The sequence below is a fragment of the Erpetoichthys calabaricus genome, chromosome 2, assembly GCF_900747795.2.
Source record: "Erpetoichthys calabaricus chromosome 2, fErpCal1.3, whole genome shotgun sequence".
In the NCBI taxonomy this organism is placed as follows: domain Eukaryota; kingdom Metazoa; phylum Chordata; class Cladistia; order Polypteriformes; family Polypteridae; genus Erpetoichthys; species Erpetoichthys calabaricus.
In genome coordinates, this window is record NC_041395.2 from 345,031,839 (window position 1) to 345,046,547 (window position 14,709).

General features: G+C 43.0%; 2 protein-coding genes across 3 annotated transcripts in view; both read left to right on the forward strand.

Moving 5' to 3' along the window:
* Positions 1 to 14,709, forward strand: part of LOC114647383 (protein inscuteable homolog) — a 646,645-nt gene that overhangs the window by 147,284 nt on the left and 484,652 nt on the right. The window lies entirely within an intron of this gene.
* Positions 1 to 14,709, forward strand: part of pde3b (phosphodiesterase 3B) — a 191,248-nt gene that overhangs the window by 143,275 nt on the left and 33,264 nt on the right. For both annotated transcript variants that reach the window (XM_028796080.2, XM_051923409.1), the window contains exon 8: positions 6,702 to 6,814. In XM_028796080.2, coding sequence (XP_028651913.2) covers positions 6,702 to 6,814 — 113 coding nt within the window. The remainder of the gene's footprint in view (positions 1 to 6,701; positions 6,815 to 14,709) is intronic.

Consider the following 14,709-nt stretch of genomic DNA (forward strand, 5'->3'; position numbering starts at 1 on the left):
ACTTGAATTGTAATCTGCTGTGAATGAAAGCTGTTGAGCCACCGCAAGGCTCTTCGTGCTTCGTTATTAACTCTGTTGTAAAGCACGGATTTAATGTCGTCTATTTACAGATGGAGCTGCATTCAGTTATCACCTTTATTTTTACAATACAACTCAGTCTTACAACAAGATTTAATAAACAAAAATGCAATAACTGACTCTAGGATGAAGGAACCAAAATGTAGAATGCTTCAGCTTTTAGTCACTGAAGGCTACACCATGTGGACATTTTCTAACTTGTGCGACCTGTAGGGGGCATTACAGCACCCCACACTCCCAGGCGTGTATTTCAGGCACTACCCCAGCAGGGTTTCATTCTTGACTGCACAAGAAGCAATACGTTTCTCCTCCTACACCTCCCATGCAGTCCCACCCAGTTGTGACCCCTTTTTTGCTGGACCCACGAATACTTCCGGTGTCAAGAAGGAAGCACTCCCAAGTCAGGCAGAAGCCCCTGAAAGTAGGGACAGCCCTCCCCAGTAACTCCCCCTGTCAGTGCCCTGGGAACACAATAGGCCTGCCCCCATGGGACCGCAACTCCCAACATGCCCCGCAGGTAAAAGAATGGGTTTAGTATCCCAGGAATTCTGCCGTCCAGTGTGCAGCGGGAGCGTCTACTCTTTCAAGGCAGTCCCACATCCATCTACAATAATTTTTCTTATTATAATATCAAAAATCCCAGGACGAGACGAGACTTTTTCAGAGAGACACTTTCACATGCCGTGAGATGAGACTTTGTGCCAAGAGATTTAACCACGGAAATAAAAGACAAAGAGTAGATGACAAAAGTAGAACGTCATAAAGAATTCAAAAACCGTTGGCGTGATACACATGCAGAGCAGATTAGAGATAATGGAAGTACGAAAATTCAAAAGTCTCAAAAAAAAATGATAGTAAAGATCGCATGAGTGCAAAACCAACGGAAATTATTAATCCGTGAAATAGCGGAACAGTGAAAACAGATTAAATATATATTGTTCAGATTTAAACTTTAAATCAGAGACTTGTAGATCGTCTAATTCATGTTGCCATCGGGGAAAAGTAGTGTTTTTTGACCAATGAAGAAGTGTATCCAGATTGATAGATAGATAGGAAAGGCACTATATAATAGATAGATAGAAAAGGCACTATATAATAAATAGATAGATAGAAAAGGCACTATATAATAGATAGAAAAGGCACTATATAATAAATAGATAGATAGAAAAGGCACTATATAATAGATAGGAAAGGCACTGTATGATAGATAGATAGATAGAAAAGGCACTGTATGATAGATAGATAGATAGATAGATAGAAGGCACTGTATGATAGATAGATAGGAAAGGCACTATATAATAGATAGGAAAGGCACTATATAATAGATAGATAGATAGATAGGAAAGGCACTATATAATAGATAGATAGATAGAAAAGGCACTGTATGATAGATAGATAGATAGATAGATAGATAGATAGATAGATAGATAGATAGATAGATAGATGGGAAAGGCACTGTATGATAGATAAATAGATAGATACACAGATAGATAGAAAAGGCACTATATAATAGATAGATAGATAGATAGAAGGCACTGTATGATAGATGGAGGGATGGATAGATAGATAGATACTTTATTAAATTCCCATACTCCAGTAGCAGCATACATATATTAACAATATTAAATTAAAGAGTGATAACAATACAGGTATACAGACAGACAATAACTTTGTATAATGTTAACGTTTACCCCCCCAAGTGGAATTGAAGAGTCGCATAGTGTGACGGAGGACCGATCTCCTCAGTCTGTCAGTGGAGCAGGACGGTGACAGCAGTCTGTCACTGAAGCTGCTCCTCTGTCTGGAGATGATCCTGTTCAGTGGCTCCAGTGGATTCTCCATGATTGACAGGAGTCTGCTCAGCGCCCGCTGCTCTGCCATGGATGTCAAACTGTCCAGCTTCGTGCCATGAGAATTAAAAGATTTGTTGTTTGGTGAAAGTGAAGTCCACATATGCGAGCGGCAGAGACACGAAGTTGCTGGCGTGTAGCGCAGGCCGGGGGGGTTGGCGAGCAAAGTGAGCAGAGGGCCTAGTAATAATAATAATAATAATATTAATTCTTTACATTTATACAGCACACTGGCCTTACTGCCAGGTAAGGGGATGTGGTTTATCCCAGCTGAGGACCTGCCACCCATTACACTTGTTTTGCGTTCTCCTCTGCACTGGCACGTTTATGTAACATGGAGTGTGTCTTCCCCTGCTGGTTTGCTGAAACAAGTGCAGCAAAAAAAAGAAAAGATGTTCCTTCAGCCTGGCAACATGACATAAAAGTCCAAAACCCTTTTGGGCGGGTTTTCTGTTTTGGTACCCGTGCTGAGGTCTGACAGCTGCTATTGATACTGAAGTTAAACTTTTATTACCACTGCAACACCAGTCCAAGTCTGTTGATTCAGTTGCACCGATGCGGGTTAGCAGCCATGATCATTACACATAAATAACACACAAACGTATCTGAACAATCTGAAAGTCACTTTGCCTTGATGACCTGCACACCACTTGATTCACACTTTGAGGACCATGTAAGATTTCGGAGCTGTTCTTTTTACCCCTGCTCTTGTGTTTTAAGGGGTGTGGTGGACAGCCAGGGCCCTTACCCAACTTGGTCGCCTTTGAAGTGGAAGGACCAGGGGGAGAGAGGGTACATGGGGCACTACTGTATCTCCCCGGGATTGCAAGATGGCAGTGGCGCCTCAGATTTCCACTGGGCTTCATGGGAGTTGGAATTCGGTACAGCCCTTCTGGGTTCCGTGGGTGCCACCAGGGGGACTGTGGAGCCTTCTTATTTCCTTTTTTTTTTTTTTTGATTGTATTGATTTTATTGAAATCACACAACATTCCATACAAAAAAATCAATTTTTACAAAAATAGGATCAAAAACAAATCAACCAGCCTTCTTATTTCACTGGGCTTCTGCCTCACCTGGAAGTGCTTCAGGACCATGCAAACGGGCCACCGGAAGTGCTCTCTTGTTTTAGGATTAAAGGAGCCAGAGTTGGGAGGTGGAGGACAACACTTGCTGGCGGAGGAGTGGAAGCAGAGAGAAGAAGAAGAAGACCTGGAGACAAAGACCAAGGGTTGCTGTGCTTTGTGCTTATTGTGCTTTAGATAGATAGATAGATAGATAGATACTTTATTAATCCCAAGGGGAAATTCACACTTTAGACAGCATCTGTGCTGTGGCAAACAATTAGGGAAGCATTTCCCACTAAATAAACCTGTGTGCTGTGCTGAACTTATGCCTCATCTCTGTCTGTGTCTGGTTTGGGGAGCTGGTGCATCCCCTTGGAGGCCACAGGGTCAAAATGATTTAATTTGGGAGTATATTTTTGTATTCAGCAATTATTTTTAGTTATGTTTTGTTTTTGGTTTTTAAAGCTTACTGTTGTCAGTCAGTCATTATCCAACCCGCTATATCCTAACATAGGGTCACGGGGGTCTGCTGGAGCCAAGCCCATCCAGCACAGGGTGCAAGGCAGGAACGAACCCCGGGCAGGGTGCCAGCCCACCACAGGGCAACAAACCTGCATGTCTTTGGACTGTGGGAGGAAACCCACGCAGACATTGGGAGAACATGCAAACTCCACACAGGGAGGACCCGGGAAGCGAACCTCAGGTCTCCTTACTGTGAGGCAGCAGCGCTACCACTGCTCCACCGTGCCGCCCGCTTACTGTTGTTTTTGCTATTTTATTTTTATTTTAGTAGTTCTTTTAGTTTGCCTTCAAATTAAATAGATACAAATGCAAGGGAAGTGATGTCGTCCTGTGTACGGCGTCCAGTGAAATTCTTCCTTTGTACTTTCGACGTCTGCCACTCTCTCTGGCACCATGATGATCAAGAAATGGATAAAGTGCAGGACTTGTTTTTCTTTCACCATGTACACCAGCCAGCATACCTGCTGCCCTACCGGACTCGCTTCAGTGCCATTCTGAGCTGATTTAGCTGGGCTCATGCATTTGGATGGCCTGTAGAGGGCAGCAGCCTTTCATTTTGGCTCACTGTGGTCAGGTGACGGCTCCTTTTGTGCCGCGCATTTCCATGCAGACAAGCCCATTTTTATGAGAGCCTCATCTGTTTATCCATCCATCCATTTTCCAACCCGCTGAATCCGAACACAGGGTCACAGCAGTCTGCCGGAGCCAATCCTAGCCAGCACAAGGCAGGAACCAATCCCGGGCACTCCGAGGTCAGGCAGAAGCCCCTGATAGATAGATAGATAGATAGATAGATAGGAAAGGCACTATATAATAGATAGATAGAAGGCACTGTATGATAGATAGATAGATAGATAGATAGATAGATAGATAGATAGATAGATAGATAGATAGGAAAGGCACTGAATGATAGATAGATAGATAGACAGATAGATAGATAGATAGATAGATAGGAAAGGCACTGAATGATAGATAGGAAAGGCACTATATAATAGATAGATAAATAGATAGAAGGCACTGTATGATAGATAGATAGAAAAGGCACTATATAATAGATAGATAGATAGAAGGCACTGTATCATAGATAGACAGACAGATAGAAAAGGCACTAGCCAGCATACCTGCTGCCCTGCCGGACTCGCTTCAGTGCCATTCTGAGCTGATTTAGCTGGGCTCATGCGTTTTAATGGCCTGTAGAGGGCAGCAGCCTTTCATTTTGGCTCACTGTGGTCAGGTGACGGCTCATTTTGTGCCGCACATTTCCATGCAGACAAGCCCATTTTTATGAGAGCCTCATCTGTGAGCCAATCCCAGCCAGCACAAGGCAGGAACCAATCCCGGGCAGGGCGCCAACCCACCACAGGACACACACACACACACACACACACACACACACAGACACAAACCAAGCACACACTAGGGACAATTTAGGATCGCCAATCCACCTAAAATGCATGTCTTTGGACTGTGGGAGGAAACCCACGCAGACACGGGGAGAACATGCAAACTCCACTCAGGGAGGGCCGGGGAAGCGAACCTCAGGTCTCCTAACTGCGAGGCAGCAGCGCTACCCATTGCACCACTGTGCCGCACCTCATCTGTTTACGTTTTTTTAACGTGGAGTTTCGGTGGGGCTTTTATGCAAGCCAGGGAGTCAAACTGGATGGGGCAGCAGACCACCACTGCATGCGCCTGTCATCTGTTGTCAGTGTGTTCACCCTCACGTATCTTGTGTTCTTTCAGGTTATTCCAGGGCTTAAAAATTTACCTTAAATTTACAGCAGAGCCATTTTACATACATTTACATTTACATTTACATCATTTAGCACATACCTGCTGTGTTGAAGCCTCAGTGCTGCTCTGTGAACTTATCTGAGCCCCCCTGGTTGTTACAAACAGAGCTGCAGCGTTAACACTGAAATGAACTTGAACTTTATGCTCATCTACAGATGATAAAACGTATGCGTTACCTGTCTTTTTATATGCGTTACCTGTCTGTCATTTTATTACTACATGTGTTTGTGATGTGCCGTCTGTCGGAATGGCTGGCACACAGACACTTACCCTCTTATTAAAGTGAAGTAGCTGTGCTGCCTGTCTAAGAAATGTAAGTAATCAACGGAGACCTCAGTGTTAACATTTGAAGCGCACCATCTGTTGGAATGTACTTTGTAATGCATGTTGCTGTAAAACACATTGCATTTGTCATTCCAACAGACGGTGCCTTTTCTATTCACAATTTCTAGTTACTGCATAATAAGAACTATTGTGGTGAACTACATACAAGGTCCACCCTCATCTATTTTTTTTTTTTATCGCTGTAAGACCCCTTTGGTGCAGTGACCATGGCGTCACTGCTGGCTTCTGCTGTACGCAGGTCTTGAAGTGGGCTCATGTGCTGCACCAGCAGTTGCCTATTTCTGCTTTGGGAACCAAAGCTTGGTGGCACATCATGGAGTGACCTCCAAGGAGACACTTTAGTTGTGCCCACCAAGTTGCTTCACCCTTCAGCCCCATTGTTTGAAGGATTTGTGTGCATAAGAGCACTCAACAGTCCAGTCCGGCTAGAATTTGAATGTGTTTTTTATCACATCCTAAACAGTGTAGAGTACTGCTTGTACTCGGGGAAGCCACTTGGCTAACGACGTCATCTTTGAGCTTCAGCTGACTTCCCGTTTTCCACGCAGTTCGCCACTTCGTCTCTTTTTCCTGTGCTAGACCGCTGTGTTTCCTTATTTGCCGCCGGCTCCACTTCTGTGCACGATTACAGCTGAAAGGCAAAGAAAGGACATGCTGCCTAAGGATACCCCACTCACTACAGCCTTATCACTGACAAATATCGAGAAATAAATAAAATACAGGTCGGCTCGTTTTCTCTTTTCAGTAATGTCACCAAATTTCAATCAAATCAGTCAAAATGTTTATTTTTTGGGGGGGGGGGGGCTATTTAGTTTTTCTGTTGTAGGGGTAGGGGCGGGGAGGGGGGGGTTTACCCCCTAATATTGATCTATCGAAATGTCCTTTCTTAGAGGATACCTCCTGGCCTAGATGTACCGTACTGCCAAATTTCAGCTTTTTAACTAAATAGGGGATAGTGTTTTTGCTGCGGAGTGTGAGACTGTGCATTATATATAAATGTGTGTGTATAAATACAGATGCGGCACTGACGTACTCTCTTGATCCACAGCTGAAGGAGCCGAAAGCACAAGTGACACGCAAGTCCTCGGCACAGCGGATGAGAGCAGGGCAGGCCTGAGAGAAGGTTGTGGACACACCTCAGACACGCAACAGTCCAGACAGGTATGCCGATGATGGGGAGCTTGGGTACAGTTGACGTTCTACTCCGCTTCGAATAATCCATATGTCGGGTATGCCAACAACACCCCTATCATTTTGTTATAATAATATTGCTGTGGCATTGTTTTTCGTGGAAGGGTCCTAGGTTGACCCTAGCCTTCCCTTTATAGTAATCCCTCTCTATATTGCGCTTTGACTTTCGCGGCTTCACTCTATCGCGGATTTTATATGTAAGCATATTTAAATATATATCGCGGATTTTTCGCTGCTTCGTGGGTTTCAGTGATACAATGGGTCTTTTAATTTCTGGTACATGCTTCCTCAGTTGGTTTGCCCAGTTGATTTCATACAAGGGACACTATTGGCAGATAGCTGAGAAGCTACCCTATCAGAGCACACGGTTAAGTTCCTGGGTGCTGATTGGCTCAGCAACGGAGCGCCAAATTCGATTCCGCTTTGCGTTAACCAGGAAATCTCGTCTCGCTCATTCAGCATCCACGTGTTTCGCTGTGTAAAGAGTTAACTTTGGTGCTCATCTTAGTGCGTAGTCAAGCCCTTCGTTATGGGCTCCAAAACGATCTGCTCCTGCTACTGCTTCAGGGGCCGTGCCCAACCGCCAACGGAAGATGCTAACAATTGGCGAAAAGATAAAAGTTTTGGATATGTTGAAGGAAGGGAACAGCTACACCGCTGTAGGACGCCGTTACGGCATCAATGAGTCCACGGTTCTTTTTATTTAAAAAGGAGGAAAAGAATATAAGATCTATGGCCGCAGTGTTCTTTAACCAGGGCGCAAAACGAGTTGTAAGTGGACATAATAAGGCGGTAGTCCAGATGGAATCTGCTTTAGGGATTTGGATTGAAGACTGCCGGAAGAAGAACAACGGCGGTGCTACAAAATCGCCTGAAGAGACTCCTTTAGAAGAGCTGTAACGCTATCCTTTGTTGTGCAGTAAAATTAAACTCATCGTTATCGGACAAGTCGCGGTGTCATTGTTGGTGAGTAACCATAATTAGTTTTCTACGTACAGTACTTAGTACATGTACGTATGTTTAGTGTCACTGTACACACATTTTACTGTATACAATTTTTCTTGCGTTGTACGTATTTATTGCTGGTGGCCTGTCTATTGTAATGGCTGTAACATCCATATTACTAAACGAGAATGGTAAACCGGATATGGATGCAGGGACCTGCCCGTGGACGCAAAAGACATAGTGCACAAGTGCCACACAAAGCCCCCCCCCCAGAGTGAAACGGGAGAGACTACGAACCATCAGAGTAGGAAACAAAGTAAAACGTCATAAAGAGGTTAAAGAACAGGGACAAACACATGGAGAGCAGGTTACAGAACAAAGCCCCCCTGCCCAGAGTAAAACGAGAAAGACTACGAACCGTCTGACATGCCGCAAGCAGGATAAAGCGAGGTCAGAAATAAAACACAGAATAGGAAACAAAGTAAAACTTTATAAAGGGATTAAAGAACGGGGACGAACACATGGAGAGCGGGTTACAGATGATGAAAACTGGAATGCAACAGCTTCAAAAAAACCTAGGCACGAAACACATGCACAGCGAGGGACAGAATATAAAGGCAGAAACAACGACAGTTAAACGTCCACACCACACAGCGGAGGTACACAGCATGGTAAAAACCGACATAATACGGAAAGCGCAGGCGTCGCCGCCATATTGTGAGTGGCACTAATGCGTGGTGAAAGCGCAGGAGGAGACATAGTAAAACAAGAGGAGTCAACGCCCCCTACGGAGTCCACAAAGGTTCATACATCAAACCCGAGATGGTACGGACTCGCGTCTGAAACCGCGGAAGCAAAAGTAACACAGCTTCGACACCGAGCCTGCGTGGACACATCTAATGAACGTGGACGCCTACAACACGCATCTCAAACTGCGTAGGCAAAGCAGGCACGGATTCAACACGACACAGCTCCAGTGACCGAGATACAAACACGCGCCTGCCTGGATATAATTAATGAACGCGGGCGCCTACAACGTGCGTCTGAAATGACGCAGACCAGGCAGGCACTGCTCCAAAAAGAAAGAGCTCGACTAAACGAGATACGAAGTGAAACGGGAAACATTACAGAGTCCGCAGTGCTCCACAATGCACCGCATAATAGTTCGGAAACAGCTTCGTAGTAACAGTGGGGAGACCCAGAGTGACACGGGCGAACGCTCCGTATTAAACATACGTCATCATCACACGTCCAAACTATACAGCATAGGTGAATCACATTACAGTGATGTATTATTAACAGACAATAAACATCACAGTATCGCAAACAAATGAAAATTATTACTCGAAAAAGGGAAATTATATTCACCACGTACCAGGTGTCATTGAAACAAAAGCAGAATACAGCGAGATCAGAAATGAAAGACAGAGTAGAAAGCAAAGTAAGACGTCATAAACAGGTTACACGAGGGGGCCAAACACATGGACAGCAGGTTACAGATAATGAAGACCGGAATTCAAAGGCTTCAAAAACCAAAGCTCGACTGACCGAGATACAAACTGAAATGGGAAACACTACGGGGTCCGCAGTAGTCCACAATGCACCGCATAATAGTACGGACGGAGCTCCATATTAACAGTGGGGGGCCCCAGAGTGACACGGGCGAACGCTCCGTATTAAACGTGCGTCATCCTCACACGTGGCTGCCCAGCGGGCACGGGTTCAAAACGCTGGGGGTAGGCGAGCGAAGCGAGCAGGGGGCAGAGCCCCCTTGTATGTGATATAGGAGACGCTTGATATCTTTAAAATAACGTTTAGGTTTTACTGTATATAAACAATGTGTTTACATACATAATTTCAACGAATCTTACCTAATATCTAAGAGAATACAAAGGGTTAATGCTGTATAACTGTGTGGGAAATGTTTATAAGAGTTTGTGAGAGTTTATAAGGGCTTAAAATATATAAAAAGAACCATATGAACATATGGTTTTTACTTTGCGGATTTTCACCTTTCGCGGGGGGTTCTGGAACGCGACCCCCGCGATTGAGGAGGGATCACTGTACACTCTTTAATATGTAGACATTTACAAATTGCCTCAAACCCCACACTCTTACCACACCGTCAGGTATTTTAGTTCTCCCACCCGTCGCTCCGGCCGTGTCTTTCCTGAAGGCCAAACAGTGACAGAGAATTGAAAGCGAGGCTCAGAGTGGCACCCAGTGAATGTCCTGGAAAGGTGACAGAACCGCAGCCAGCGTTTAAACGTCAACTGCTTATTGGTGGATGTCTGCTCTGGCTGAGGGTAAGCAGGGGAGGTGTCAGTTTTAGATTGGAAGCACCACAGCTGAGGGGATTGTAATGGATGGATTCTGCTTGATTCTATGGATCCTCGATTTTATATTGGAATTTAGTTATTGTCTGTCTGTTTATTGAACTTTTTAACCTCCAATAAACATGCAGAGCAGTGAGATGAATAGTCCAGAGAGGAGACCCCTCTTAACGATATACGGGATGCGCCCGATTGTGAGGCAGAGCTGGGACGTGCGTGTGCAGTCAGGCTTGGGGAACGAAAAAAAAGTAAATGGCGGCTTTCAAGCCCCTCGTTCTCTGTTGTTTATAAGCGCGATTGGAACTCCAAGGGGAACCACTGGCTGCCTCCTCTTCAAATGTGTACATATGGGGCTACGTGTATATATATATATATATATATATATATATATATATATATATATATATATATATATATATATATATATATATGTGTGTGTGTGTGTATATATAGGGGGATAGGCAGATCACGCGGCACGGCAGAGGCAGCAAGCCACACTTTTACGTCCCGCGAGAGAGACAAGTCACGTCATACTTACAACCTTTGGAAGCAAGTCCCGTGATACACATGCAGAGCAGCTTACAGTTAATGGAAGTAGGGCAATTCGAAAGTCTCAAACAAATGAGAGTAAAGATCACATTAGCGCAAACATATGGACAATATTACTTGGTGAAATAACGGAACAGCGAAAAGAGATCGAATAGTGTTTGAGGATGTCTGGGGGACGAGACGGTGCTGTACAGGCTTTTAAACGATTGTACCGTCGCACGAAATGCAAATCACGCGGCACAGCAGGAGCAGCTGAGCGAGCAAAGAGGAGGTAAACAAATCAACTGTTATTTGTTTCCCATTGTATCTCCATTTAAGAGGGGTTTCGGAGGGGCGGCCGCATCTCCTTGGGGTGCATTCAGTCCCCCCACTTCACAACGGCCCATAGTGCTGGCTATCGGGTATGGGGGTAGGGGTTGTCGAGCAAAGCGAGCAGGGGGTGAAGCCCGCTTATATATATATATATATATATATATATATATATATATATATATATATATACTAGCAAAATACCCGCGCTTCGCAGCGGAGAAGTAGTGTGTTAAAGAGGTTATGAAAAAAAAAGGAAACATTTAAAAAATAACGTAACATGATTGTCAATGTAATTGTGTTGTCATTGTTATGAGTGTTGCTGTGTTTTATATATATAAAATACACACACACACATATAAACATATATATACATATACATATACACATATATATACATATCTACATATATATATATATATATATATATATATATATATATATATATATACACATATACACATCCACATATCAACATATATATATACAAATATATACACACACACACGCTTTATGGGTGATGATTGTTTTAGTCTTTTTATCTTTATTTTATTTTATTGTAGAATCAACTCCTATCTGCGCACAGCAGGGCAGCCGTGGGCGGATGCGTATGGTGTATTCACTCCATGTTATCGTGCATTGCGCTGTCAGTGTTATTTTGATAAAAGAATTTGAACAACATATAAGAAGCGTATAAATTATTAAACAGTAAAACATTAACATTTAAGAAGTAAAGTTACATTAAGTACTACTGCAGTGCCTTCGGGTATACCTCATTTTTTGTTTGCCCATTACATGCTTAAATGTATACATTTTTTGGTGCACCTACCCGAGAACACGCGACATATAACCGAGCGTGGGAGAAGCATGGATTTTAAACACGCGTTGAGTTCATCTGCTGGTCTCCCTCGTGGAATAACTGGTAATGTTTGAGTAAAATCTACAGCGAGTAAAACGACATTACCTCCTATTTTTTTTTTTACGATCTCTGAGATCTTGCTTTTTTCGGTTCAAGGCTTCATAAGCTCTTTTATGTTGTATGGTGTACTTATCCCAAACCATCATCTTTGAATGTTGCAAGACTTTTGCCTTGTATGTAGATCGGGGTAATTACATTCATTGCATTCCTAGTCTGAATCACAATCTGATTGTATGGGTGGTTACCTGGCACTGTAGGGTTGCCACCCGTCCTTTAAAATACGGAATCGTGCCGCGTTTGAGAATGAAATTGCGCGTCCCGTTTTGAATCAATACTGGACGTGATTTATCCCGTATTTTTTTTATCATTTTTTTTTTAAAGCAGCGTCTCATGCAAATCATCCCACACGCATTTTATGAAGATGCTTCCTTTCCTACTTTTGATTGGGTAATACTTGATGTCATCGTTAGTTTGATTGGTGTTTTTAACTGTCCAGTGAGGAGGGCGTGTCTTTTAAGTACAGTCTGCAAAATGTTGGCACTGAGATGTGGCGTCAGCGCCATAGTTGAAGTCCCTAACGTTGCGGTCAGCAAGTCGGCTAACATCCGCCATGTGCCGTCTTTCAGTTGCGAGAAGCAGATCATAGAATGGTTGAAACTGTTGCCCCTAACGTTGCGCCACGGCGTGTGGTTCGTTTATACCTCGTGTCTTCTCATTAAACTTTTATCTCGCGAATATGTTATTGCAATCCGCAGCGGGAGCGTTTCTATAAACTTATTTGAAACTTACGTTTTACACCGTGCTTTGTTTCCCTTATGAACATGCTTGTATGCTTAACTCGCTCCGTTCTCAATTGTTTAATTAATTTTTTGCTCTTCGCTGTTTGCGGCTGTTCCTCCATTTCCCCCTACTTCGTTCTTTTATCTCGCGAATATGTTATTGCAATCCTTAACGGGAGCGTTTCAATAAACTGATTGAAAATAGTCTTGCATTTACCTTTTTAGTAAAAGGCGAGCTTTTAAGCCTGAGAAATCACCCCGTAAATGCACACCTTTAATTGGACATGTGTTAATATGTATGGTTACACAGTATTAAAAGACAGTGAACAACGTCAGTTACCTTCCTTCCCGCGTTTGATAAAAGGTGAGCTTTTAAGCCTGAGAAATCACCCCGTAAATGCACACGTTTAATTGCACATGTGTTAATATGTATGCTTACACAGTATTAAAAGACAGTCAAAAATTAACGTCATTTACCTTCGTTCCCGGGTGTGACTCGTGCTGTAAATGTCTTCCTTGTTTTTAGTTCACGTGATTACGTAGGAGGCGTGATGACGCGATACGTGACTCCGCCTCCTCCATTACAGTGTATGGACAAAAAATATGTTCCAGTTATGACCATTACGCTTTGAATTTCGAAATGAAACCTGCCTAACTTTTGTAAGTAAGCTGTAAGGAATGAGCCTGCCAAATTTCAGCCTTCCACCTACACGGGAAGTTGGAGAATTAGTGATGAGTGAGTCAGTGAGTCAGTCAGTCAGTCAGTGAGGGCTTTGCCTTTTATTATTATAGATATATATATACGAGGTGCGATCCAAAAGTTCCCGGAATGCACTTATTTAAAAGCATCCACACCAAATAACAATTAATGGTGAACAGTTCCTTCAAAATAGTCGCCTGCTGAGTTGATACACAAATCCCAGCGAGATTTCAACCTTTCGAAGCACCTCTGCAAGTCATTTCTTGTCAGTGTGTGTTCAAGACGTTGGTTGTTACCGCTTGGATCTCCTCCACCGTCTCTCATCTGCGTCCCTTGAGCCTCATCTTCATCTTAGAAAATAAAAAAAAAAAAATCAGGCGGTGCTAAATCAGGGGAGTACGGAGGGTGGGGAATGGCAGTAAACTTTGTAGAAGCCAAAAATTTGCGCACAATCAGAGATGTGTGAGCTGGTGCATTGTTGTGATGCAAAAGAAATGACTTGCCAGCCCACATCTGAGGATGTGTTCAGCAAATTCGATTTCGCAAACGCCTCAGAACATCCCTGCTTGTTGCAACATTTCATGGCTTCCTTTTGCTGTTTTTCCCAGTTTAAAACAGAATTTAACACTCAGTCTTTGCTCTTTCAAATCACTCATTTTCACGAACAACCCTTCACAGACACAACCGAAGTTTAAACGAGAACTGCGACTTGAAAAACAACTGCGCTGACATTATAACTGGTGATAACAGCTGTCAAAGACAACTTGAACTGCTATCTAGCGGCGATTGATATAACCAAACCCTTCTGGCTGCAGAATAAATGCATTCCGGGAACTTTTGGATCGCACCTCGTGTATGTGTATATTCACGTATTCACAGCGCTTCATCACTTTTTCCACATTTTGTTATGTTACAGCCTTATTCCAAAGTGGATTAAATTCATTTTTTTCCTCAGAATTCTACACACAACACCCCATAATGACAACATGAAAAAAGTTTACTTGAGATTTTTACAAATTTATAGACAAATGTTTGTTTGCAGTGTTTGAATAACGTTCCTGTCGCTCTACAACCTCCTGTGTTTCTGTGCAAATCTGTGACCCAAGCATGACAATATAAAAATAACCATATAAACATATGGTTTCTACTTCGCGGATTTTCTTATTTCGCGGGTGGCTCTGGAACGCAACCCCTGCGATGGAGGAGGGATTACTGTATATATATATATATATATATATATATATATATATATATATATATATATATATGTACTGTATATATATATATATATATATATATATATCCTCTTTAATAAAACCCCTGTGTGCGTG